Below are 26,891 nucleotides of genomic sequence, written 5' to 3'. Positions count from 1 at the left end.
AAGACTATCTATTGAGCAATAAGTATTTATTGAGTACCTACTATATATCAGGCATTGCTCTACCTTCGAGGATACAGAAAAGAAGGAAAACAAAGTCTCACCTCTCTTGGAGCTGACATTTTGGTGAAAAGCAGCCAAGTGCAATCTCTGCCCTTGAGGAGCTCTGGCCCAGACCCCTAATGGAGCAAGGAAAGATTCCCCGAAGAGGCCTCACTTTTGAGACAGAAAGAATGAGCAAAAGGAGGGAGATTATCGGGGGTGGCAGGAAAATATAAAAGTTGTTAGGAAAAGTTTTGCTGAGATGTTCCTGAACAAGCCAAACCAACAAAAAGTAGAGGTTTTGCAGCAAAGAAAGGGTTTACTCAAAAGGCAACCAAACCAGCTAAGGAGATGAGAAAACAAGCCTCAAATCCAACTCCATGAGGGTGACAGGCTCTGGGTATTTATGGGATAAAAACGCAGGGTGGTCTCAGGCGTGGGAAGCATGCAAAGCTTGGGGAAAGGCGATTGGAAATAAGAAAAAAGCTGAGGGAATTGTTGCTCTGTGCAGGCATAACTAAGCTACCAGTTTCTTCAGCGGATGCTTGTTTAGCAATGGAGGCATTTGGCATAATCTGAGGGTGGAGTTTCAGCCCTCTGACAGCACTGCTGCCAGTGTGTGTGCAGTTGGAGGAGCCAGGGTCCTATCCAGGTGGAACCGGTTCATTTCTAACTAGACACAGCCAACTCCAAGTTCCTGGAAAGCAATTCTGGGTAAACCTCTTATTACACAGGGTACATGCTGCTTCAAGGACTGGTGAGGTTTTCTTGTAGCAACAATTAAAACAGCCTTGCTCAGTGAAGGCAGGTTACAGGTGTTACGCATCTAACTGATGATCACTTCCCCCTTTCAGAGATACCTGAGTAAGTCTTGCAGAATGAATAGTAGCCCCCCTCAAAAGAAACCTACGCCAATGAGAAGAAGGAGTAAGTGTTACATAAAAGCAAGGAGGCGTGAAACAGCCTATTTCATTGTGGAATCCTAAGTTGCTACTTGTTTAATGAATCCAAGAAGGAGTGGTGAAGTCAAAGTATGGGCGGCCTGACTCTGGTTGACCTGTGGGCCAAGCTCCAGGGATGGGAGATTCTTCATTCCCAGCTTCTCTACTCATAAATGGATACTGATTCATGGAATAACAGCAGAAGGAGAAGGAAAAGCATAAAAACTTGATGCAATTGTTTGATTAGATAATTGATTTCTGAAAAGTTTTCTGTACCATGAATACTTTTCCTTTCATTGTATTTTTAAGACATTTAGGAGAGTTAATAGTTTTACAATAACAACTTCAAAAATAATTATAGTGACTAGCATTTTATAACACTTCACAGTTTTCCAAAGTGTTTTCTCATGTATTATTTTATTTGATCGTCTAAGCAATGCGGCCAGGTAGAAAAACTATAATTAACTTCATTTTCCACATGAGGAAAATAGGTCAAGAGGTTGTTTTCCCTGGGTCAGACTTCAAATAGTGCCTTTCTGCTTCCAAATTCTGGAGTCTTTCTACCATACTAGATTAATTCACATGCAAAATCTAGCTGCTTTTTTTCCCAACAACAACAAAAAGCCCTTTAAAGTAACTTTGAAAACTGTAACCCTGGGCTCCTCTGGGTTTGAATCATGCGTGTGCTAACCCCCTATGTGGTGTGGTTCCTGTCAATGGCATTGTCATTACACTCTGCAGCTGGTACTATCCAGCTAGGAGCTTTGCACCACTAATGGTCCCCTAAGACTTTGCGCTTGCTTTCTGCACTGCTGTTTCGGCTCCAAAAGTTGGCTCCCACCCTTTAAAATAATTTACCTTTCTTTTTATCAGTGCTGACCTGGGTAGCGTTGGGTTTTATCACTCTAGTCTCTGGGATCTTCTTTTTTTTTTTTTTTTTGTCTTTTTGCTATTTCTTTGGGCTGCTCCTGCAGCATATGGAGGTTCCCAGGCTAGGGGTCGAATCAGAGCTGTAGCCACCGGCCTACACCAGAATCACAAGCAATGCAGGATCTGAGCCGCGTCTGCAACCTATACCACAGCTCACGGCAACGCCAGATCCTCAACCCACTGAGCAAGGCCAGGGATCGAACCTGCAACCTCATGGTTCCTAGTCAGATTCCTTAATCACTGCGCCACAACGGGAACTCCAAAGTCTCTGGGATCTTCTTGAATGAAGGTGTCCTTTTGTTTGTCTGAACTGCTGGGTGGGACCCAAACTCTGCCCTCAAGAGTTTACATCCTGTGGAGAAATAAAATACTCATGAGAAACAATTTTAAAATAATCAAAATGGTAGGAAATAAATACATTCTCCCTTTATCTTTTTTTTTTTTCTTGTCTTTTTAGGACCGTACCCACAGCACATGGAAGTTTCCAAGCTAGGGATCGAATTGGAGCCTTAACCTACTAAGCAAGACAAGGGATCAAACCTGTGTCCTCATGGATACTAGTCAGGTTCATTTCCACTGAGCCATGATGGGAATTCCCATTCTCCCTTTATCTTGATTATAACTGACTTTTGAGGAGGGCACTTCAGAGAACTTCATAAAATTTTCATTTGGAGTTTAAAAATGTGTTAGTCCATCCATGTACAGCCTGAAGATTTTCTACTTCCCAAACTTTCTGTGGCAATTAATACCAATATAGATATGTTTTTGCTACTAAAGATTACAAGATTGTTGAATTTCAAGGTAATACTAGACATTTGAATGAAAATGCTATATATGTATATGAGTGTGTGTGTTTTCCTTTTTCTATGTTTTTATTAAAATACGGTTGATTTACGGTGTCATGCCATATCCAATTTCTTGGGATAGACCATCATGGAATATAGTATGAGAAAAAGAATGTGTGTGTGTGTGTGTGTGTGTGTGTGTGTGTGTGTGTGTGTGAGAGAGAGAGAGAGAGAGAGAGACTGGGTCACTATGCTGTATAGCAGAAATTAGCAAAATTCTATATGTTTTACTTCTAGCCCTTTGAAATTAGACATGTAAACTCATCAAATCTGATTCTTCTGAAAATGTAGGTATCCCCACAGTGAGTACACCAATATCCACAAGGTGAATCTGGAGGGGAGTGGTGTATTTACTCAGGACTATGCCCTCCAGGGGTAGGAGGTAGGCACTCATCTAAGTCTTACATTCTCATCTATTCAGGTCAGAATCCTGAGTCATCCCTTGTCCTTGGCATCCTTCAGAACTGGCTCTTTCCCTGTTGGTGATCTCCTGCAAGTCCTTTCTGAAGTCATTCTGCCTCTCTTGCTTCATTCTGAGCCTGGAGAAACCCAGTTTAGTTCCCTGCACAAATATTTTCCCTTTCTGTGCTGCTTTCCCACATACACAAATCACTCAACTTTTTTTTTAATACCCCAGTGAATTGCAAGAAACACGAAATCTATTGTAGATCCATCTGTCCAGATACACTACCTAGAGACACTAAGCTGGAACTTCCTCTCTGAGTTGAGCCACTAAAAGTGCCCTCTGCTCTTTGATCTTCAGATCTTCATGGGGTGGTTGTGGTCCCCTTTGGGCCCACCAGATTCTGTTAGGGATCACCGCATCTGCTCATTTCTGATTCCCTTTCATCTCTCCTCCACATCTCTACCTATGTCAAAGAAAATGATCATGTAGTCTGGAGATAAACACCAGTGGCAGACAAACTGAAGCAGAACTTTAATGCCCTTTGTATTACTTCCATCATTTTGCATTATCTCAATTTTATGTTCATGTTTCAAAACCTAAAAAATTAGGAATTAATCCCCTTTGTTTTCTCTGCTTTCTGTATTTTTCTTCTCAGAGACAAAGATGTAAAATGCCCAGCTGACTAGGGTTACTAGATAAAAGGAAGTATGGAAAACATACCAATTAACATAATATCCTTTCTTGCCACTGTTAAAATCATATATACAACTATTTATCAATTTTAAATGTTAATGAATCTAGTCACTCTATGAATATTTATAAGGTGTTTCACTTTTTTCTTTTTTTTTTAGGGCCACACCTGCAGCATATGGAAGTTCCCAGGCTAGGGGATTGAATCGAAGCTGTAGCTGCCAGCCTACCCACAGCCACAGCAAAACCAGATTAAAGCAGCATCTGTGACCTACATTGCAGCTGTGGCAACACCGTATCCTTAACCCACTGAGCAAGGCCAGGGATCGAACACACATCCTCATGGATACTTGCCAGGTTTGTTACTGCTGAGCCATGACAGGAACTCCCTTAACTTTTTTACGTTTACCATTTACATTCCATTCTTACAGATTTCAAATTCCTTTGGAAGATGTAAAACAAATCATTTTTTACTAAAAGAAAACTTTATATGTAACAACTGTTAAATTTGGCCTAAGGTAGGAGTGAGTTCCTGTTATGACTCAGCATAGAGTCTGTGAGGATGCAGGTTTGACCCCTGGCTTCAATAAGTGGGTTAAGGATTGGTGTTGCCACAAGCTACAGTGTAGGTTGCAGATGTGGCTTAAATCTGGCTTTGCTGTGGCTGTGTGTAGGCCAGCAGCTCCAGCTTCGATTTGACCCCTAGCTGGACCCCTAGCCCGGGAATTTCCATATGCCCCAGGTGTGGCCCTAAAAAAGGAAAAAGAAAAACAAATTGGCTTAAGAGGTGGTGAAAGGACAATATATGCATTGACTGTGAAGAAACTTCTATTCCCTTAAAGCTGCGAAATCCTGGCTCTTGTGTTTTGGAGGGAGGGTTCTGATGAGCAAGTGAAGGTCCACCCACTTGGACTTGGCAGTTTCCTCCAACATCTCAAAATCTTTCCCACCTTCACTTTCTCTTTTCCTGTTTGTCCTAGATTTGAAAAAGAGGTGCTCCTCCTCTTTGCCAAAGGGAATGCCTCTCTTCACTGGTACTTTCCATGCCCCCATCTCTCCACTCCTGCAGGAGCTGGCATCACTGCACAGCAAGCAATATGGAGTTTACACGCACACACAACTTATAGCATGGCTCTGCCCCTTTAATTTGTGGGATCCTGTATATGTTATTTAACATCCCACAAACTCAGGTTCTGCCTTTGAAAATGGAATCCTAAGAGTGTCTGTCACATCATTAAGTTCTTAAAATTTGAGAGGTGTTCTATCATTGCCTTTTTTTTTTTTTTTTTTTTTTTTTTGTCTTTTTGCTGTTTCTTTGGGCCACTCCCTCGGCATATGGAGGTTCCCAGGGTAGGGGTCGAATCGGAGCTGTAGCCACTGGCCTACGCCAGAGCCACAGCAACGCGGGATCTGGGCTGCGTCTGCAATCTACACCACAGCTTAGGGCAACGCTGGATCGTTAACCCACTGAGCAAGGCCAGGGACCGAACCCGCAAACCTCATGGTTCCTAGTCGGATTCGTTAACCACTGCGCCACGACGGGAACTCCTATCATTGCCTTTTTTCTTACATCTTCAGTGTTTTTCTCTTACACTGTTTATTCTCAAACAAATCTCAATTCTCTCTGAATTTAAGCAAAAGCAAACACTTAACTCTGAAGCGTGCTCTGCTTCCTACCTATGATTCTCCCTTTACCACCAAGATTTTGAAAGAGTAGCTGTCCGTAGTTGTCCTGATCACTCCAAATCCCTTAAACTTCATTAATGATGTTTTTGAATTTGCTTCCTCAAAAGTAATATTGGCCTTCTAATCACTGGGTTCTGCATCTTTTCTCTATTTTTAAACTCCTTGAAATATATGTGCCATTGAACACTGCTGAATACCCCTTTGTTTGAAATAATTTATCCCTCAGCATCTATTATTAGGTTGCATCTGTATATTTTTGACTGATCACTCTCTTCCTGCCTACAAATGTAGCTGTTTCTTAATTCTTTTTCTTAACCCACTCCATTTAGTTGTGTGTAGTCCTTCTGGAAATTTCACCAAGTCTGGGATCCCTTTCTGAATGACCCAGAGGGTCTAGCTGCTACACTGAATTAATAATTCCATCCATTATCTACTTGGATATTCTGCCAGACCTATGAACTCAGAACACCCCATGAACTGAAGTCACCATCCCACTCCCCCCAAACCAGTTCTTCTTCTCTCTGTACTAAAGATATGGGCATTCTTTCTCCTTGGTAACCAGATTCAAAATCTTGCAGTTACTTCCTTTCCTACCGTATGTCTCCTATCACCAATCCCTCACCAGTCCTATGAATTCTAGCTCAATAATATTTTCACATTTATCACTGTCTTCCATTTTGTCACCTCCATGGTTTGGGATTTATTACTTCTTATCTGAACTACTATAATAACCTTCTAATTTGTTCTAACTCATCTTAAATCTCTCCCTCCGGCTCCCTGTTACCTTCATTTTTTCAAGTAATTCATCATTAATGCCAGATAAAGCCTCAGTTTAATTTAATAAGTGTTAATGAATAAGAAAATTACAACAGGATGAAAAGAATTAGCATTTAGGTGCAGCAGCTGGGTGCTATGATATAGATGTTACTCTATTATCTTATTTAATATTAAATCAAATTGTGATGACCAAACTTGGTTGCCCACACACTGTCCATTTCTCCCTTCCTTCTTCCAAATAATAGAACCCTGACTTTTTTCCAGGTTCCTACCTCCATCCCTTCCAAAAGAGGATTCTAATTAGTCTTTGCTGGTTTTCTGACACTTATTATTGGTCTAAGGGTGATTGTGTATTCTAGAATGATTCAGAAGGGGAAGGGAAGAATTTTATTTTATGGTTGGCTAGGAATCTCTCTCACTCTAGCTAGGAAAATGGAGCAACTTGCACAGTTGCCCAAGCCACCAATTTGGGACCAGGAGAGGAGCAAGACTGAGAAGAAAATTGACAGCGAGAAAGTCCGGACCCAAAGAGTAGTAAGAAAAAAGTCAGAAAGTGCACGCTACACCTCCCCCAGACTCCTGGTTACACAATGTAACAGCTTTTCTTATTTGTTGAGCCATTTCAAGTAGGGTATTCTATTATTTGCAGCCTGAGTCTGCCTGCCGAGCAACCTTATGATGTGGAGATGGGTTCAGAGAGGCTCAAGTTCACATGACTGGTAGCAGCAGAAACAAGATTGAAAACATGTTTGCTTGACTACAAAGCCCCTGTTTGCTCCACTAACCCAGATTAACTGATTAAGACTCTCATCAGCTCAAAATCTATAAAAAATTATTTCAGACCTTTATTAGACATTATTGTGTACTGTGCACAGTTACCAATGATTTGTAGGTACTAACTCATTAACACCCTGAAGTAGCTGCATGAGGCCCATACACTATCTTCATTCTACAAAGCCTCAAAGGGGTTAAATAGTTTTCTTGGAATCACACAGTAATTATCAGAACATGGAATTGACCCAATGGATTCTATCTCTAGAACTCTTGCTCTTAATCACTAGTCTTACACATTTCTTGATATATTCTTTGCATGTGTAGAGTGCTTAAAACAGATTATGTTGCTTTCATGTACTATATTTATGAGAAAAATTGTAGGGGCTTACTGCAAGAGAAAGTTGGCTTACAACAGCAATGTACATATATCAGAGAGAGGCTAGGAGGAGGATGGATGGGGGGTGTTATTTGAATAGAAACAGGATCTGAAAGGAAATAATCTTTTGGCTGAAGAGGTGACAGCCCCCACTCTTACTTCAGGGGTGAAGCTTGATAATGATGCTGACAGTGGAAGTTCTCAAAGAAACCTTCACATACGGCTTAAGTTTGAGTTTGCAGTGATAACCCAGAGACCCAGGCCAACCACTATAAGGGGTTCTCCACGGTACTGGAATTAATTCCAAGCTCCTTTGCCTAACATTTATATTCTGCTTACATCTACTTTTCTAAGCACTGCCCCATCCTTCTCTCTCTACATGTCATTTCCTGATTGAACTTAGGTAATCAAAATAGTTGAACATTAGTATTGATAATTCTTATGGTACAGAAATTTAACTTGCATCAAGCTAATTTTAGAAATACAACTAGCATCTATTTACCGGAAACAGAAATAACCTCAGCAGTTGGATGCCTTTATAATAATACAGTGGGACATATGGTGAAGGCAATGGGAGAATCCTAGAAAATGAGGTTAGCTCAGTGGGAAACTCTGTTTTATATCCCCCCCCAAAAAAACTCTGTTTGAGTTCTACTCAACTAATAAATGAAATAAGGTCCCTGTTTGTGCTACAGCATGGAAATGTTCACTATCTGTCCTCACTTTTAAAGGGAAGCCAGGAGCAAAAATTAAATGGGCCTGGTAGAGCTTCTTGCATCTGAACTTTAATAGAATAAATAAAGGATGACAACTGCAGGATTTATACCTAACTCTTACTTTATATCCACAGGGAAAAAAAAAATTTAAAAATGAACCCCTCCCTCCAAAGCTTCTGTTAAAATGATGTCATGAGAATAAATGAAATGCCATTTATTATCTTCATTCAATTATAGTAGATTATCAAGGTCCTGTTTGTCACTGGCATGGTAGGCCTCCTCAAAAAGTCACGTTCCACTTTTTTTCTTAGGATTAGAAGTGTTCTATCTGAACAAGATAAATAATGGGTATTCATCTTTCTTCTTCAACTGTCACTCAGATATTGGGGAGACCATAAATGGTAAAGAGGCAGATTAACAGCTTTACACAGTCAGTAATATAAGGAGTGACAGAAATTTAATCAAGTCATTACCAATCTGAATTTTTTTTTCTATTTCCACAAAAATTCAAGTGCTTTAAAAATCCTCAACATCAAATGCTTTCACTGACACGTGGAATCTGCAGAAAGGACAGACTGAACTTCTTTGCAGAACAGATGCTGACTCACAGACATTGAAAAACTTACGGTCTCTGGAGGAGACAGTTTGCGGGGTGGGAGGATGTGTTTGGGTTATGGGATGGAAATCCTGTGAAATTGGATTGTTATGACCATTATAAAACTACAGATGTGATAAATTCATTCGAGTAATAAGAAAATAGTCAAAAAAAAAAAAAAAAAAGTCCTTCTAAGAGCTCCTGTGTGGCTCAGTGGGTTAAAGATCTGGTGTTGTCAGTACAGTGTCTTGGGTTGCTGGTATGGCATGGGTTCAATCATTGGCCCTGGAACTTCCATATGCTGTTGGTGCATAATAAAAAAAAAAATCCCTGTAGCTATCATTAATAAGTCCACAAATAACAAATGCTGAAGAGGGTATGGAGAAAAGAGTACTCTCCTACACTGCTGGTGGGAATGTAAATTGGTACAACCACTATGGAAAACAGTATGGAGGTACCTTGGAAAACTAAATATAGAACTACCATATGACCCAGCAATCCCACTCTTGGGCACATATCCAGACAAAACTTTCCTTGAAAAAAAATATGCACCCATATATTAATTGCAGCACTATTCACAATAGCCAAGACGTGGAAATAACCTAAATGTCCATTGACAGATGAATGGATTAAGAAGATGTGATATATATATACAATGGAATACTACTCAGCCATAAAAAAGAACAAAATAATGCCAATTTCAGCAACATAGATGGGAACTAGAGACCCTCATACTAAGTGAAGTAAGTCAGAAAGAGAAAGACAAATACCATATTACATCACTTATATCTGGAATCTAGTATATGGCACAAATAAACCTTTCCACAGAAAAGAAACTCATGGACTTGGGAAAGAGACTTGTGGTTGCCAAGGGGGAGGGAGAGGGAGTGGGATGGCCTGGGAGTCTGGGATTAATAGATGCAAACTATTGCCTTTGGAATCGATAAGCAATGAGATCCTGCTGTATAGCACAGGGAACTATATCTAGTCACTTATGATGGAGCCTGATGGAGGATAATGTGAGAAAAAGAATGTATATATGTATGTGTGACTGGGTCATTTTGCTGTTCCCAGAACACTGTAAACCAGCTATAATGACAGAACAGTGTAAACCAGCTAAAATGGAAAAAATAAAAATTGTTTAAAAAAAGTCCCTCTAAACACCACAAGGTACACTAGAAAGAGAATTCAAGGAAATGTTACACTGAGTTCTCCTGGTGCCCCAAGGAATAGTAATTCACATTATATGCAGCACTGCAGCAGGCTCAATTTTGTTAGTTAAAACGTATTATCTATCCAATTGGAGAAACAGAGAGGGCAAATAGGTTAAAAAAATTTCCCTTAACTATTAATTAATGTGCCTCAGGTGGTCTCCTTCCTGTTAATTTCATTGTACTACAAGAAAAATAGTATGAGCAGCTGTACACGTGTTAATCAGTGCTGCTTGCAAAATACTACAAGACAGTGACCTGAATGTCTCCCTCTAAATCAATAACAATAAACCACCACCATCAGAGCAAAAACCATTAAACACAATCTATGCTAGCACATATTCTGTGGCTAATTCTGCCTAGATTAGTGTTTACGTTAACACAACCAAATCAGTAAAATGCCTTACAACCCAGCTGTGGTGTACATTAAAGTTGTAGCCAACAAGAATGCGAATTGAAGTATGCAAATAAAATTTGAATTATGTTGATTTTATTTGATTTGGAAATATGTAAATATTATTGACTTTTTTAGGAATGAACATTTATCAACTTGCTTTACTAACCAGACATAACATGTGGGAATCAGAATCTCAAAAAGTCTTTACAAATAAATTAAAGGAAGATGTATTAGAACTTTTTCATAGCAAGTTACAAGAACACATTCTAAGTGGCATAAGAAAGATAATTTATTGCTCAAGTAACTGGGAAGGCAACTGCTAGACCCAGCTTCAGGGATGAATGGGAGATAAAGATTATCTTGTCCTTCTCTTCCATGTTTCGTTTTCTCTTCTCTGTTCTTTTCCTTTCCCGTTTCTAGCCTCTCCTGTGTGGTGGCATCATTCTCTTCTTTTTCATATTTATTTTTTCCAACTTTATGAGGAGTGATTAACAAATGTGAATGTATATATTGAAAGTGTACAACGTGATGATTTGAGATATATACGATGAGATATATATATATATATATATATATATATATGAGATACATATATATATGGTAGCATGATTATCAAGATAAATAAAGAAAATAATTAACACATTCATCATCTCACATCATTAACTTCTGTTATTTTGGTAATGAGTACACTTAAGACCTACTCTTAGCAACGTTCAAGTATACAAACCATATTACTAACTACAGTCATCAAATTGTATAGATCCTCAGAACTTAACTCATTACATACCTAAAAGTTTAAACTCTTTGACCAACATCTCCCCATTTCCCCCTGGCAACCACCATTCTATTCTGTTTCTATGAAATTGATTTTCTATATAGCTGTATCTCCATGTGTAATCACACATGAATGAACATGAGCAGAAAACCAAGAATAGAATGGTGAGAGTAAGAGGGAAGCAATTTCCCAAAGGATATTGGGGTCATCAGACAGGACGCTGTTATGAGAAGAGAAACAGTTGGATGGAAGCCCAAAACAACAGAGAGCTTCTCCATCAGTGTTTCCCAGTGTGGTTTCCAGACCAATAGCACCAGCATCATCTGGGAGTCTATTCAACATACACATTCTCCAGCCTCACCCCAGACCTACTGAATCAGACACTCTGGGAGTGGGGCCCAGCAGTCTGTTTCCCCAAATCTTCTAAGACACCCTTAAACATGCTAAGGTTGGAGAGACACTGTTCTACACAGGGATTCCAGACTGTTTTCATGAACATAGATCCTGTATGTCCCAACTGCTCCGCCTTCATGTGTATATACCCTCAATTCCAGGGATTAATGACAGAGCTCAGAATAAGTTGCCAGTTTCTCCTCCTCTGCTATTTCTAGCCTCAACTAATGTCACCACAGTCCATCTGGAGGCTTGAGATTCATCCTGGAGTTCTCCTTATCTCCACCCCTACTTACAATAAATTATGAAGTCCTGTCTATCTGACCTCCAGGATATCTGTATCAGTTTCTTGATTGATCTCTCTGACATCTGCCTTTCCTATGACCTCAAATCCTTATCTTCTCTTTAGGAAAAGTGATATAATTCAAGTGAAAAATCTGATGATGTCTTACCTCTCTTAAAACATTCTGAACGCTTACAAAACAAAGCCTCCAAAGGAACTGCACACTCCTTGGCTAAGACACTAATTATATGTACAGGCCTGTACTTTGCTTTCCCCATATGCTAAGCTATTCTCCACATTAGAGATTTGTGAACTCCCCAGGATTTCATAAAAAAATTCATGGCATGTTTATATGTGCATTTTTCTAGGGAGTGGGTCCTCAGCTTTTATCAGATTCTTGTAGGCCTAAATAGTTTAAGAAATATTGATACAGCAGACAGAGGAGAAAAGTAATTTGGGTTGTCAGGTACATGTCATATCAGTCCTCTGAAAAAAACCAGAATACGAACATAACACATCGTTCAATGTGAAGCCATTCTTGTGCTTTGAAGAGAGTGGCGATATAGGTAAAAGCTGCAATATGGGTACCCTGTACTGAATTAACCATGGTGAGAAAGATTTTTCACAAGGGTGAAAATACTGTGCTTATAATAGACTCATGCTAATTATTTCCTGAGAAACTTGATGGTGGAGCTGGAACACAAACAAAAAACAAAAACCTGTTTTGAAAGAAGAGTGCATTTAATTTGAAAATAGATTTGGCCAGGAGATTGGGTAAAGATTGTGATAGTATTTGGGTGGAGTACCCAGCATATTTCCCAGTAAGTCTCATTATTTCTCTAGCCTCCTACAGTTATTCCCTTTCCCATTCTTATGGGTGGATGTGTATCCCAAACATGACCCATTTTTGTGACCAATTTCCCTTTCACAGTAATTGAGTCTGGGGTGAGCATGTAGCAAATAAGCAAGACCAAACAGATGCTTTCCTAAATTGATAAATATAAATTGGAAAGATGTTCTCATTCAACTAGATGTGCTACGAAAGGGCTGTGTAAAACCAAGGCTACCAGTGGCAGCAGAAGAACTTGTCAGGAGAAAATTGAGCCAATAGGGAAGGAAATGTTTTTAAAAAGTAGAACAGAGAGATAGGGAGAGGGAAAAGTCACTGAAGACCTTGTATGAACTCTTAAACCCTTGGATTTATTTATCTATACTTTAAGTCAAGTTCACTTTGGACTTTCTGGCTACATAGACTTACACATTTTCTTTTGTTGCTTGAACTACTTTAAGGAGAGTTTTTATCATTTGCAACAGAAATAGACCTAACATAGCACAACTCTGACTCCATGCTTTGCTGTCATTCCATTTGTCCCTAGGAACAGGTCTGAACTCCAACCCAAGTCCCCCATCTTAGAGAAGATCACAACTTTACTAGTGATTAAAAGCGTGAGGATGAGAAGTTCACATTGTGGCTCAGTGGGTTAAGAATATGCTGTAGTGTCCATAAGGATGTGGGTTTGACCGCTGGCCTTGCTCAGTGGATTAAGGATCTGGTGCTGCCACTGGCTGCAGTGTAGGTCGCAGATGCAGCTGATTTGACCCCTAGCCTGGGAACTTCCATATGCCACAGGTGTGGCCCTAAAAAGAAAAAATAAAAATAAAGCACGAGAATGAGTTGCTTTCCTATTGACATTCTGTGATCATCATTTGCTAAATGTATGTTTCTCTTGCTTGAATTTCAACAAATACAGTGTGGTTAGTGCTCCATCTGATCTATATACAAAGCATTGTGGGAGAATGGAGTGATGGAGGCAACATGGACTTGGCAAAATTGCTAATTACCAGCTCTGTACATTTGGGCAAGCTACTTAACCTGCTAAACCTAGGTTTCCCCAGTGGTTAAAAGGATATATCTACCTTAAAAAATTATGTGGATGAATGAAACACAGGTTAATATTACATCACATACTTGCACCAATAAATATTCTTTGCCATAGATACATGCACATGACAGACTGTCTTTGCTTTGGAAGCACTGAGTCCACATAGAAAATTACTCATGAATCGAGCCTTGAAGAGTAATCAGGATTTTGCCAGGCAGAAAAGTAGGGGAGGCCATTAGAGTTAGACAACAGCATGTGTGTGCTGGTCATTCTTCATTGGCCTCTCCTGCCCAGATCTCTTCCTGCCCCTCTCTTTGTGACCTGGAAGAGTGATCCCTACAGACTGCATTATCTGGTATTCCTTGCCCTCTGGCTTCTGTTGGGATCAGCCAATAGGAGGCATCTGCAGGAAAATAGAGGGTGAGAAGAAAGAGAGTTTAGGGTATTAATCTTGTTAGACTACCTAACTCTAATGGCTACAACTGCAGGCATAGAGGTGGGAACAGCATTCCAACTGCAAAATCCCTGTGTACCTCTAAATAGCCCTTCCATTTAGTTCACTCCAGTTAAATCCTTTAAGCATGCATCTCTTTCCTGTCAATCCCCAGAGATACATAATATGCAAAGCATAGGGAGTAAAACTGCATGGTATATTTGAATAATGATAAATAATTCCTTTTCTCCAATTTTCAAAATACCAAAAATAAAAATATTTTTAAAAAACCTTCTTAATATCTTCCTAGAATTATCACCCTTTTTCTTTTTCTCATCATAGCCAAGCTTTGTAAATAACAGTTTATATTGAGTTTCCAAATCTTAACTCATTTTTAGACAAGCTTTAGCCCCCACATCATTCCATAAAAATACTTTACAAATGGCTGTAGCAATAGCTTCTGAACAGTAGATATCCTTTGTTGGATTAAGAAAGTGTCCCTAAGTCTCTAGTTTGCTTTGAGGTTTTTTTTTTAATCATTAAGTAGGTTAAATTTTATCAAATCTTCCTTTGCATCTATTGAGACCATCATATTCTACTAAGGTGATAAATTACACTGATCGATTATCAAACTTTGAACCATCTTTGCATTCCTGGAATAAACTTCACTTGATTATTTTTTCTTTCTGCATATAAATAGTTTCCAGTTATATATGACTCAATCCAGAATTTTTCAGTCCATGTTCATAAGGAACATTGACTAGTGATTTTCTTTATTATTTTCTTTTTGCAGTTTTGGTATCGAGATTATTCTAGTCTCAGAAACTGAGTGGAAACATGTTTTTACATTATTCTCTTAGTTTATTTCCTCCATATTTTTTCATAGTATTGTTTCTTCTCAGCCATTATTTTTCCGCTTATAATTCTGTGCCCATCCTTTACATTTTAGAGCTTCCCAAGATTCTACTTATAATCTTGGTGTGGAGAAAAAAAGTGATAGAGTAAATAGATTGGGTCCATATTATAAAGAAATTTATATTAAAACTGTGTTACATTTTGCCAAATAAAAATACTCTTACAATCCTATGTGATCCACTGGGTGTTTGTCTGAACTTCATCTTAAACATCAGTGCCTAAAACATGACTCCAATCTCAATCAAAAGCCTTCATAATCTCCTCCATTTGCTGGCACAATTAAAACTGCATTTGGTACACACTTTTCCTTCCTTCTGATTTGCCCTTCTTTCTCTGTTTTAAAAACTTTATTTCTTCCAATGTTTATTTCAAAAAATAGCTCCCACCATGAGGGCTTAATAAGGTTCTCAATTCTAAAAGAATGACATCTCTATGGCTTATTACATGATAGCACTATACTGACAGCTCTTTAACAAAGTCCACTTATTCTTGCTTCTTATAACAGCTACATACGTACAAGTTTTATTGCGTCCCCCAAACCAACCAAACGAAACTACTTAGGGGAAGAAGGATATCCCATATGTTTATTTTTAGACCCAGTCCAATCTAATGTCTTACAATTTTCAGACTTTTAAAAAAATTATTTGTTTAAGTGAATTGAATTAGCATTGGAATAGACAATCCAGGATGTTTGGCCATCTTAATTTATGTCTTGTTGAACAGTATGCCAACCAAAATCTCCTTTTAAGCAAAGCCTTTCTCAGCACTTAACTTTCCTCTCTGAAGGCATTTTGAGTCCTGCTGTTAAAGTAGATGAGTTAGGAAAATGTGTTTTTCATAAGTGAATGGAATGTAGATAAAATTATTACAAAAATAAAGCACTGGAACTAATCATCCAGTTAGTAACTTCTAATAAATCCATGAAGTTAAACAAAAGTTACCCTAAAGTTCTATAACAATTCACAAGGGGAATTTTTACAACCCCTTATATTTTAGATTTTATATATATCATGGTTATTTTCTTCCCCAGTGTTTATTCTTTCCAAATGTTTGTTATCTATGCTGGATCTTAATGAAAAGGGGGAAAAAAAGAAAAATAACTAAACTATGTCTTCCAAAACTATTTTCAGTCTGTAGTTGGTAACCTGCAACAAAACGCACATATCTATTTATACTGACTTTCAAGTCAGAAAAAAAAAAAAAAAGATAAACAAACAAACAGCAGCAACAAAGAGCAACAGACCTTTCATCCACAAGGCTGTTATTAAGGCTTTGTGCTGGAATATAGCACCTACCAGTCAGACCATCAAAGTATAACATGTAAACTCAGAAAGCATATTTCTAAATCAATAAAACATCAAATTGGTCCTATTTTTGCTGAAAAAAAAATCTAGTGGTTTACCTTAAAGTGCGAAATAACAGAATAAAAAGATAAAATTTTTACTCAATATTCCTTTTTTAAAGTTTTTTTAAATAAGATTTGTACACCTAAAATAAAGTTACATATAAGAATGCATGCTGGAATTAGCAGTGTTTGCTGAATGAAAGAGGCTCTCAGCTAAAGCTAATGTTGGCATCAGAATTATGGTTGAAAATTCTTGCTAGGATAAATTCATGTCTCTGCATGTTTGCTGATCTTTCTTCTACATAATTAAGTTATTCAGCACTTTCCTAAATATATGTTTCAAATTCTGTCTCTCTAATTCTTCTTCCTATCCATACTCAATATTTTCCTAGTTTTTTCTCTCCCCCTGCACTGCTTCTAGAAAGCGGTCATGGAACATATCAGTTCATCCATATAAGCACATATAAAAATAAAAATAAAATAAAATCTAATTCCAATCACATCCAAACATCTACATATTCAGAAACATTTAAGAAAAAAATGAACACTTGGAGATCTCATTTTTATGTTATTTAGTATTTGCTTCTGCAGAAGCAATGTGTTGCTTTATGTAAAGAAATAAACCTGTAAATTTAAATTTAGGTTGAACAGGATTCATGTGATGACATTACTCATGGAAAAAGGAGAATAAGGGCAGATGGGATGATCCTTTTAAGGAGGATGTGGGGAAGAATATAGAGCTATGAGAGTGAAATAAGCTACCAATGGAAAAGCAACGAGTAAACTCTAAGAATTGTAAAAATGAGAAATAGCAAAAAGGAAATTTGAGAAGATTTGGAGGGTTAGTATAAGGAAGTGGGGATAGCAATGATTAGTGAATATTAATGTCCTATATCAAGGAAAAGAAACAAGTTCAAAGGAGTATGGACATAGTATGTTTTTTTTCCAATGTAGAATGTGATGATTCTGCTCCTTGCACTATAGAATACATGCAATGCCTCCTGAAATTGTGCCTTGCACCATGACTGTGACTGTATGTGATATCCCTGGCTATCAAGAAAATAGCTTTAGTTTAAACAGAGTATCTGTCATTGGAGAATCTTTTGGCAAGTACTTTGTTTTCTATATCAAGCAAAAAATATGGCCTACTAGAAAAGCCCTTCCCTAAAAGTATGAAGAGCAAGCACACCACTGTTATTTTTAACTACATAAAGTCACCATTACTAGACAACTTGTTAACCTACAAAAATGTTGATTTCATAGAGCTCAACCTACCAGTTGCATAATCTCGGTAAAGACATCTTACCTTTCTTGGTAAAACTTTCCCTATCTGGAAATGAGAACTTTAGACTAGATTAGGTAATGCCAACCTATATTTCGCTTTGTCGCCTTTTGCATCACTCCACAGTACTATGTTCAATAACTCTCCTTATGCACAGTGACTCTCAGCGGGGTCAGGGTAGAGGGACCATATTATTTCTCTCCTGCAGACGGTTCTTCTGATATGCTTCTTTATGGAGCCATTCCATTTTCCTGCACTATTATTATTATTTTTTTTGTCTTTTTATCTCTTTTAGGGCCACACCTGCAGCATATGGAGGTTCCCAGGCTAGGGGTCAAATCGGAGCTGTAGCCACTGGCCTATGCCAGAGCCACAGCAATGTGGGATCCAAGTCGTCTGCAACCTACACCACAGCCCATGGCAACATCGGATCCTTAACCCACTGAGCGAGGCCAGGGATTGAACCTGCATCCTCATGGATGCTAGTCGGGTTCATTAACCGCTGAGCCATGACAGAACTCCGATTTTCCTGCATTATTGAAAGCAAGTGAGGTGCTGGACTTGTTCTTGTGAACAGAATAGATCTCTGAATGTTAGGTATGAAAAGTTAGAGTCTAGTTGGTATTGAAAGTCTAGAAGACTAAACCCCATAGTTACAAGTTTAATCTACCCACATGTATGTTGTATATCCTGAGAATCTTCTGAAGCAAATGAGGTCATAGGCCAGCATCAATGGGCTGAGAGTGTGATCATTCTGATGGTCCATCACATGGGAAAATCAGTGGCCAGGCAAAAAGGTCAAGGCTAAGGCCTAAAGCAACAAATTAAAGTGGAGAATCCACTACCATCTTTTGGGAGGGCAGATGAATGCAGGAAATACAATCAGCCTCACTTTGGAAAAGTACAGTACAGCAGTTGGTACACCATATTGTAACCTTTATTTAATTTTCTGTTTTCACACAGAGCAAGCTCCTTGAAGTCATCTGTTTTTGCATCCTATCCATTTTTGTATTGCAAATATCTGTAAGAAAGCTCTCTTGGCACTTTCATGTGTTGTTAACATTTGGTCACATTTACCTCACCATTCTCTCTACCTGAATCATTTTAAGGTAGGTCACAAACATTATGGCCCTCTACCCCTAATTACTTCAGTGTGGTTCCTGAAAACAAGGAAATTCTTATATAATCACATTCCATCTGTCAAAACCATATTATAATCCATATCAATAGCCCATGTTTATACTTCATCAATCACTACCAGAATGTCCTTCAATATTTCTAGTCAATGATACAGAGTGCAATTAACTTTGATTTCTTCTTAATCTATTTTGATTTGGAACAGATTAATAACTTTTGAATGAAAGCCAAAGAGTAATCTATCCTCCCAACTTTCTTTTCCTTAGTACTGAATTTGTCAACACTTGGAATTTCATAGACAATAGTGGAAAGGAAATGCGACTTGAAATCAAAAGACTTAAGGTCCAGCTTCAAGTTGCTGAATGTGCAAACCAGAGTCATTTTCTTGGTGACAATCTTCTTGTAAAGTGTTTATCACCCTCACTAATATATTACAAAGTATATTTGAAAAGAAACAAGAACCCCAAATAGCCAAAGAACTCCTGAGAAAGAAGAACAAAGCTAGAGTTATCCAACTCTCTGACTTCAAACTATACTATAAAGCTATAGTAATCAGTATAGTATGGTATTGGCACAAAAGCAGACACACAGATCAATGGAACAGAATACAAAGCCCAGAAATAAACTTACTCACATAGGTCAATTAATCTACAACAAAATAGGCAATAAAATGCAATGGGCAAAATACAGTCTCTTTAATAAATGGTGTTGGGAAAACTGGACAGCTACATGTAAAAGAACATATCTAGAACATTTTCTCATACCATATACAAAAATAAACTCAAAATGGAACACAGACTTAAATGTAAGGCCTGAAACCATAAAACTCCTAGAAGAAAACATTGGCAATATTCTCTTTGAAACTGTTCTTAGCAATATATATATTTTGAATGTCTCCTCAGACAAAGACAGCAAAAGCAAAAATAAGCAAATGAGACCACATTCAAATTAAAAAAAGAAAAACTTTTGCTTAGCAAAAGAAGCCACCAACAAAACAAAAAGGTATTCTCCCACAGAATGGGATAAGATATCTGAAAATGATATATCTGATAAGGGATTAAAATTAAAAAAAATATAAGTAACTTTTAGAACTTAGTATCAAAAAGCAGACAACCAGATTAAATAATGGGCAGAGTAGCTAAATAGGTATTTCTCCAAAGAAGGCCTACAGATGGCCAATAGGCATATGAAAAGATGCTCCACATCATGATCATCAGGGAAATGCAAATCAAAACCACAAAGAGAAATCACCTTGCACCTGTCAAAATGGCTATCTTCAGAAATACAAGATATAACAAGTGTTGTTAAGGATGTGGAGGAAAAAAACCCTGTGTGCTATTGTTGGGACTGAAAATTGGTACAGCCACTATGGAAAATAATATTAGCTTCCTCAAAAAATTAAAAAATGGAATTGCATACAATCCAGCAATTATATTCTTGGGCACTTTTCCAAAGAAAAAAAAATACTAATTTGAAAAGATATATATACCCCCATGTTGACAACAGCCAAATATGGAAGACATTATTGAGAATAGCCAAAATATGGAAGAAGCATAAATGTCCACCAGCAGATGCATGGATAAAGAAGTGATGTATGTATACACACACATAATAATGGAATATTACTAAGTAACTGAATATTACTCAGCCATAAAAAAGAATGAAATAATGCCATTTGCAGCAACATGGATGCATGGGAGGGTATTATGCTAAGTGAAATAGTCAGACGGAGAAAGACAAATACAGTGTTTTCACTCATACGTGGAATCTAAAACATAAAATAAATGAATAAATATAACAAAATAGAAACAGACTCCAGATACAGAGAATAAATTAGTGGTTGTGGAGGGGTAGGGGTGGGATTGCTAAAATAGGTGAAGGAGATTAAGATGCCCAAATTAACAATTATAAAATAAGTAAGTCACAGGGAGGTAATGAGAAGCACAGAAAATATAACCAATAGTACTGTAATAACCTTGTATGGTACACAATCTATAAAAATATCAAATCATTATGTTGTACACCTAAAACTAATATTGTAGGTCAACTACCCTTCAATAAAAAAAAATGATAAAAAGTAGAATCAAACAAGATGTGTGGGTTTTTAAATTTTTATTTGTTCATTTTGTCTAGCTTCTTTCACCTAACATAGTATTTTGAGATTCCTCTATGTTGTCATTTTTATTGGCAGCTGATTTCTTTTTGTATTTCTCAGAGGTATTTCATTATACAAATACTAAAATTTGCTATTTGTAATCTTGTTGATGGACATTTGAGCTGTATTTACTTTTGGCAATTAGGTATAAAGCTGCTATGAAGCTTATTGTACAAGTCATTTTGAAGACAATATTTATTTCTCCAAGTTTAATACCTAGAAGTAGAATTGCTGAGTGATGTTTAACTTTATAAGAAACTACACTAAGTTTCTCAAAATACTTGTATCACATTACTCATACATTGTCATCAGCAATGTACGAGTTCCAGTTGCTCCACATCCATGCCAGTACTAGATACTGAAAATTTTTTTCTGGTTGATTTATACTGGTATATTGTCACAATTTAATTTGCACTTCACTTTTGATTTGTAATGTCTGCTCCGTCTGATGTCCTTTTATTGTTGTTTCTTTGTTGCTCTTGTTTTGTTTTTTAGGGCCTTATTGCAGCATATGGAAGTTCCGAGGCCAGGGGGCTGAATTGGAGCTGTAGCTGCCGGCCTACACCACAGCCACAGAAACACAGGATCCAAGCATGTCTCAGACCTATACCACAGCTCACAGCAATGCCAAATCCTTAACCCACTGAGCACTGAGCGAGGCCAAGGATTGAACCAGCATCCTCATGGATACTAGTCAGGTTCATAACGTGCTTAGACACAATAGGAACTCCCCTCATACACTTTTGACCATCTTTTGTCCTTTACTCACTTAAAAGGATTATCTGCCTTCTTATAGATTAGAGGGAGTTCTTTAAAGATCCTGGCTATAATTTCTTTGTTGAACATATGTATTGTGAATGTTTTCTTCTAGTCCATATTTTGGCTTTTTACTCTCTTATATGTATATTTTAATGAGCAAAATATATTAATTTTGATTAATTTTAACTTATGATTATTTTCTTTCATGTTTAATGCATTATTGTCCTAAGAAATCTTTGCCTGTGCTCTCAGGTGACAAAAATATTCTCCTGCATTTTCTTCTAAGAGTTTTATTATTTTAGTTTATACATTTAAGGCTATAATTTGTCATGAATTTATTTTTTGTGTATGATGTGAGGGGGAGTCGCAACCCCTTTTTTTTAACATATATTTATCCAGTTGCTCCAACACTATTTGTTCAAAAAGTAAAGTGCCTCTCTCTATAGCCTCCTGGCCCTTGCTGTTTCTGATGATAATTCAGCCATCATTTGTATAACTGTTCCCCTGTGTATAATTTCTTTTTTCTCTCACTACTTTCAATATTGTGTCATTATGTCTGGTTTTCAAAAGTTTTATGATGATTTGCCTAAGGTGATTTATTTTGCATTTATTTTGCTGAGTGTTATTCAAGACTTTTGGTGCTTTAAGTTTTTGTCATTGAATAAAATTGTGGGCATTTTTGGCCAATATTTAAAAAAAATAATTATTTGTCCCATTCTTTCTTTTTATATTTATCTATTTTGAAGTTTATTGACCCTTTTGTATGAGTTTTCAATTGGTGCCCTAATGAATTACCATAAATTTAGAGGCTAAGGCCCACACACATGTATTATCCTACAATTTTGTAAGTCAAATATCCGACACAGGTTTCACCAGGCTAAAATCAAGGTATCGGCAAGGCGTCTTCTTTTTTTTTTTTTTTTCTTTTTAGGGCCACACCCACAGTATATGGAGGTTCCCAGGCTAGGGGTCAAATTGGAGCTGTAGCTACTGGCCTATACCACAGCCATAGCAACGCCAGATCCGATCAAACCTGCATCCTCATGGATACTAGTCCGATTCATTTTCTGCTGAGCTGCAACAGGAATTCCAAGGCTGTTTTATTTTATGGAAACTCTAGGTAAATCCACGAGAGTTGTAGGCCAATTTCAGTTCCCTGTATTTGAGAAACTGAGGTCCCTAATTCTTTGCTGTCAGCTGAGGGTTATTCCCAGCTTTACAGGATCCCTGCTTGCCTTAGCATGTGATCCCCTTTCTCTACCTTCAAACTGATCAACATTTGATCACACATCTCTCACACTGCAAATATTTCTTGTCTTCTACCATTTTCTCAAATCTCTAACCCACTTCCATTTTTAAAGACCCATGTGAATATCTTGGGGCCATGTAGATAATTCAGTATAATCTCTCTATTTTGAAGTTTGTAGCCTTCACCATGTACAGCATTCCTTTTGCCATGGAAAGTTACTGAAAAGGAAAAACTCACTTCCTCCTGTGTGATTCCTTTACTGTGACTCATACTCACACTCGGTACTTCTGGGCACCAAATGTAGGCACAAGGAGGGGGGAAGATGCGGGGTGGTTCCTACACATCAAAGAGTTCTGTGACAACAGCCAAGTTCACTCAATTCTGACACTACCTACCCGGAGATGGCTTCAGATCCCATAAGTTAAGGGCTCAGTCCTTACATGACTGCTCCCCATTTCGAATACCACCTACAAGTCCAGGTGGTTGCTAGTGATGCTTCTCACCAACTAGCTGCCATTCAAAGGTCCACAGGACCCCTTCCTCAGGCTTGATAAATTGCTAGAGTGGCTCACAAAACTCAGAAATACATTTTACTTACTAGATGACAGGTTTGTTATAAAAAGATATATCTCAGAAACAGGCAGATGGAAGAGATGTGAGAGAGGGACAGTAGCTTTGCTGCCTTTTCTGGGCATTCCATTCTCCCAGCACCTTCCCAAGTTCACCAACCCCAAAACTCTCCGAACCTTGTCCGTTTGGATTTTTACAGAGGCTTCCTCACATAGACATGACTAAGTCATTGCCCATTGGTGATTAGCTCAATATCCAGCCTCTCTCCCCTTCCCAGAGGTCAGAGCCTGAGGCTGGACGTTCCAACTCTCTCCTCAAAGTTAGTTTCTCTGGTAACCAGTCCCCATCCTTAGGTTACCTAGGAACTTTTCAAAATTCACCTCATTATTATAAACTCAGGTGTAGTTGAAAGGGGCTTGTTATGAATAGCAAAAGACACCCATTTCACTTTTATCACTCCTATCACTTACGAAATTCTAAGAGTTTTAGGAGCCCTGAATAGAAATGGGACCTTACAAGTATACATTTATTATAAATGACAATATCACAGTTACACATTTACAGGTTCCAGAGATTAGAGTGTGAACATCTTTAGAGGGCTATTATTCTGCCTATCAAAACTTTCAATCTGCTAACTCTAGTCATCTACTCAATCCATCCACAGAACTTTATTTCGGATGCTAAATTTTGCATTTCTAGAAATTATTTTTTATTCTCTATGCTTTCATCTCTACCAGTAATTTCCATCTGTTCACTCTCATTACAACCATCTTTTAAATTAAGTCCTTATGCTGGATGCTTAAATGCCCTTCACTATTAATTTTCTACTAATTATCAATAGTCTATTGATATTGATTGTTTTCATCTTTGATAATAGCACACATTTCCATATAGCTTTACATATTTAATACATTTTTATTGTACATTCAGTATTGAGAGTTTGAATTCTGTTTTCTTCCTGTGAGAAGTGGGGATTTTTTTTTTTTTCTAATAGCCAGTTAAATTACCGGCTGATCACAATTACACTGATTTTTTTTTTTTTTTTTTTTTTTTGAGTGGAGGAAGGTTTATTGCAGGGCCAAACAAAGAAAATGGGTGGGTGGCTCATGCTCAAAAAACCTAAACTCCGCATTGAATTTGTGAAGTGTGGGCTTTATACTTTGTTGGAACATAAACATTTCCATTTTGCTCTTAGCAACTGGGCAAATCAGGAACACAGTATTTATATATAATAGGGGGAATGTCATGTTTTTCAGTGGAAGACCTGAGGTGTTTACAAGCCCCCTTTACTTGGTGGGACACAACTCCAACTCTGTCTTCCCAATATGGGTGAAGAGCTGAAAACTGTGCTTAATTTTTCAGCATCAGGTTGTTGATTTCCTCTGGACTCCTTAATGTAAGCTTTCTGTATATGAATTTTAGGAAATTGTCCATAGGTTTGAGGGGAATTTTGAAGCAGATTTGGGAGTCCGTGTCTGTGGCTCCTTCTCTGGACTTTATAATTTTCAGTCATCTAGTTGCCCCTACCTCTTGTAAAATGGCAAGTCCCTACCTCTTGTAAAATGGCAAGTCAGTAAGACTGTGGCTTCTGCTTAGTTTTATCCAACTGCATCGCACATTAATTGGGTATTGCCCTCAGGAAAAAAAGCCTTGTAAATGTGAGCTACTCAGTATGGTACTCTTCTTTCAAACATTAAATCGCCTCTCAGCGTCTGCCGACTTTGGATTATGTACCAGTGCTAATCCAAAGTCAGCAGATACTAAGAGGGGATTTAACTGCTTTTTAAAAAATATTTTGTCCAGGGTTTATAATTGCTATGTACAGGAAGGTTAGTCTGATACTAGCAACCCCACCAGTATCTAAATGGGAAATTTAACTCAAGTTTTTAAAGGATAAGGATACATTTTGAAAGGAAAACTGCCTTCTGTGTTGAGACTCTGCAGTGGGGGGAAGGAGACAAGAATAGAAATTGAAAGGCAATAGGGAGTTTCTGGCAACAATCAAATGAAGAATGAGACTGACTTGCACTAGAATGGTAGCAGTGAGGTGGTGAGCAGTGGTCAACTCAGGAGATAACTTTCAAGTAGAGCCAAAAGAATTTCTAGATAGGTTGGGGCAAGAGTGTAAAAGACAGAAGTCAAGGATTTCTCCATGAATTAATAACTGGCATGAAGAATTTAACCTACACGGAAGTTATGTTGAACTTTGGGTGAGAGGTGAGAGCAAAGAGTACGAGTTTAAACACTGAAATCGAAATGTCTATAAGACATCTAGGTAGAGATAGCAAGCAGACTGTTGGATATACAAGTCTAAAGTTCAGGTCAGAGGTCTGACTGGAGATGTAAATTTAGAGATTGTATTAGTTACCTACTATTATGTAACAAATTATCCTCAAATGTGGTATCTTAAAGCAAAAACAAACAACAAAAAAACAAAAAACTCACAATTTCTAAGTGTTTGACATCTAGACATGGCTTAGCTGAGTGGTTCTTGCTCAGAGTTTCTCATGAGGTTGCTCAGAATTGTTTCTGTTATTGTATTTAGTCTCTGAAGATTGATTGAGGCTGAAGAACCTGCATCCAAGTTCACTCATGTGGTTCTTGGCAGGAGGTTTCAGTTCCTCACTCTACGGACTTCTACACAGAGCTTCCCAGGACATGTCTTCACACAGAGAAATCGACACCTGAGAGAGAAGGAGAACCCCATATGAGAGCCCTAATCTCAGAAGTGATAGTCCGTCACTTAGTGGTATTAGAAAAGAGTCATTTAGTATGAGAGTCTCTAGTTCCATCCATGGTGCTGCAAGTAGCATTATTTTGTTCTCTGTTATGGCTGAGTAGTATTCCATTGTGTATATATACCATACTGTCTTAATCCATTTATCTGTGGTTGGACATCTAAGTTTTTCCACATCTTGGCTATTGTGAATAGTGCTGCAGTGAACATAGGGGTGCATGTATCTTTTTCAATGAAAGATTTTTTCTGGATATATGCCCAGGAATGGGATTGCTGGATCATGTACTAGCTCTATATTTAGTTTTCTGAGGTACCTGTATACTGTTTTCCAAAGTGGTTGTACCAATTTACAATTCCACCAACAGTGTAGGAGGTTCCCTTTTTTCCACGCCCTCTCCAGTATTTGTTATTTGTTATTTACTAATGCTGGTCATTCTGACCAGTGTGAGGTGGTACCTCAAGGCAGTTTTTTGATTTGCATTTCTCTAGTAATTAGTGATGTTTAGCATTTTTTTCATGTGCCTGTTGGCCATCTGTATGTCTTCTTTGGATAAATGTCTATTTAGGTATTCTGCCCATTTTTCTACTGGGT

At 37.9% G+C, this 26,891-nt stretch overlaps 1 protein-coding gene across 14 annotated transcripts in view; it reads right to left on the bottom strand.

Annotated features, from left to right (window-relative positions):
- The window catches only part of LOC146406165 (uncharacterized), an 888,277-nt gene that overhangs the window by 728,776 nt on the left and 132,610 nt on the right, over window positions 1-26,891 (bottom strand). For 5 of the 14 annotated variants that reach the window (XM_084963627.1, XM_084963621.1, XM_084963632.1 and 2 more), the window contains one exon: window positions 26,008-26,246. The exons of the other annotated variants lie outside the window; for them this stretch is intronic. Coding sequence is in view for 2 of the 5 variants with exons in the window: in XM_084963621.1 (XP_084819747.1) it covers window positions 26,008-26,035 (28 nt within the window). In the remaining 3 variants the exon portion in view is untranslated. The remainder of the gene's footprint in view (window positions 1-26,007; window positions 26,247-26,891) is intronic. 14 annotated transcript variants of the gene reach the window in all.

Source organism: Sus scrofa, chromosome 1 (genome assembly GCF_054392235.1).
Source record: "Sus scrofa isolate SSC_HxYL_T2T_F1_AM1 chromosome 1, Sscrofa_HxYL_maternal_Yorkshire_Landrace_v2.0, whole genome shotgun sequence".
Taxonomy (NCBI): Eukaryota; Metazoa; Chordata; class Mammalia; order Artiodactyla; family Suidae; genus Sus; species Sus scrofa.
The sequence above is the reverse complement of the archived record's forward strand: the minus strand, read 5'-3'. Positions and strand labels throughout refer to the sequence as shown.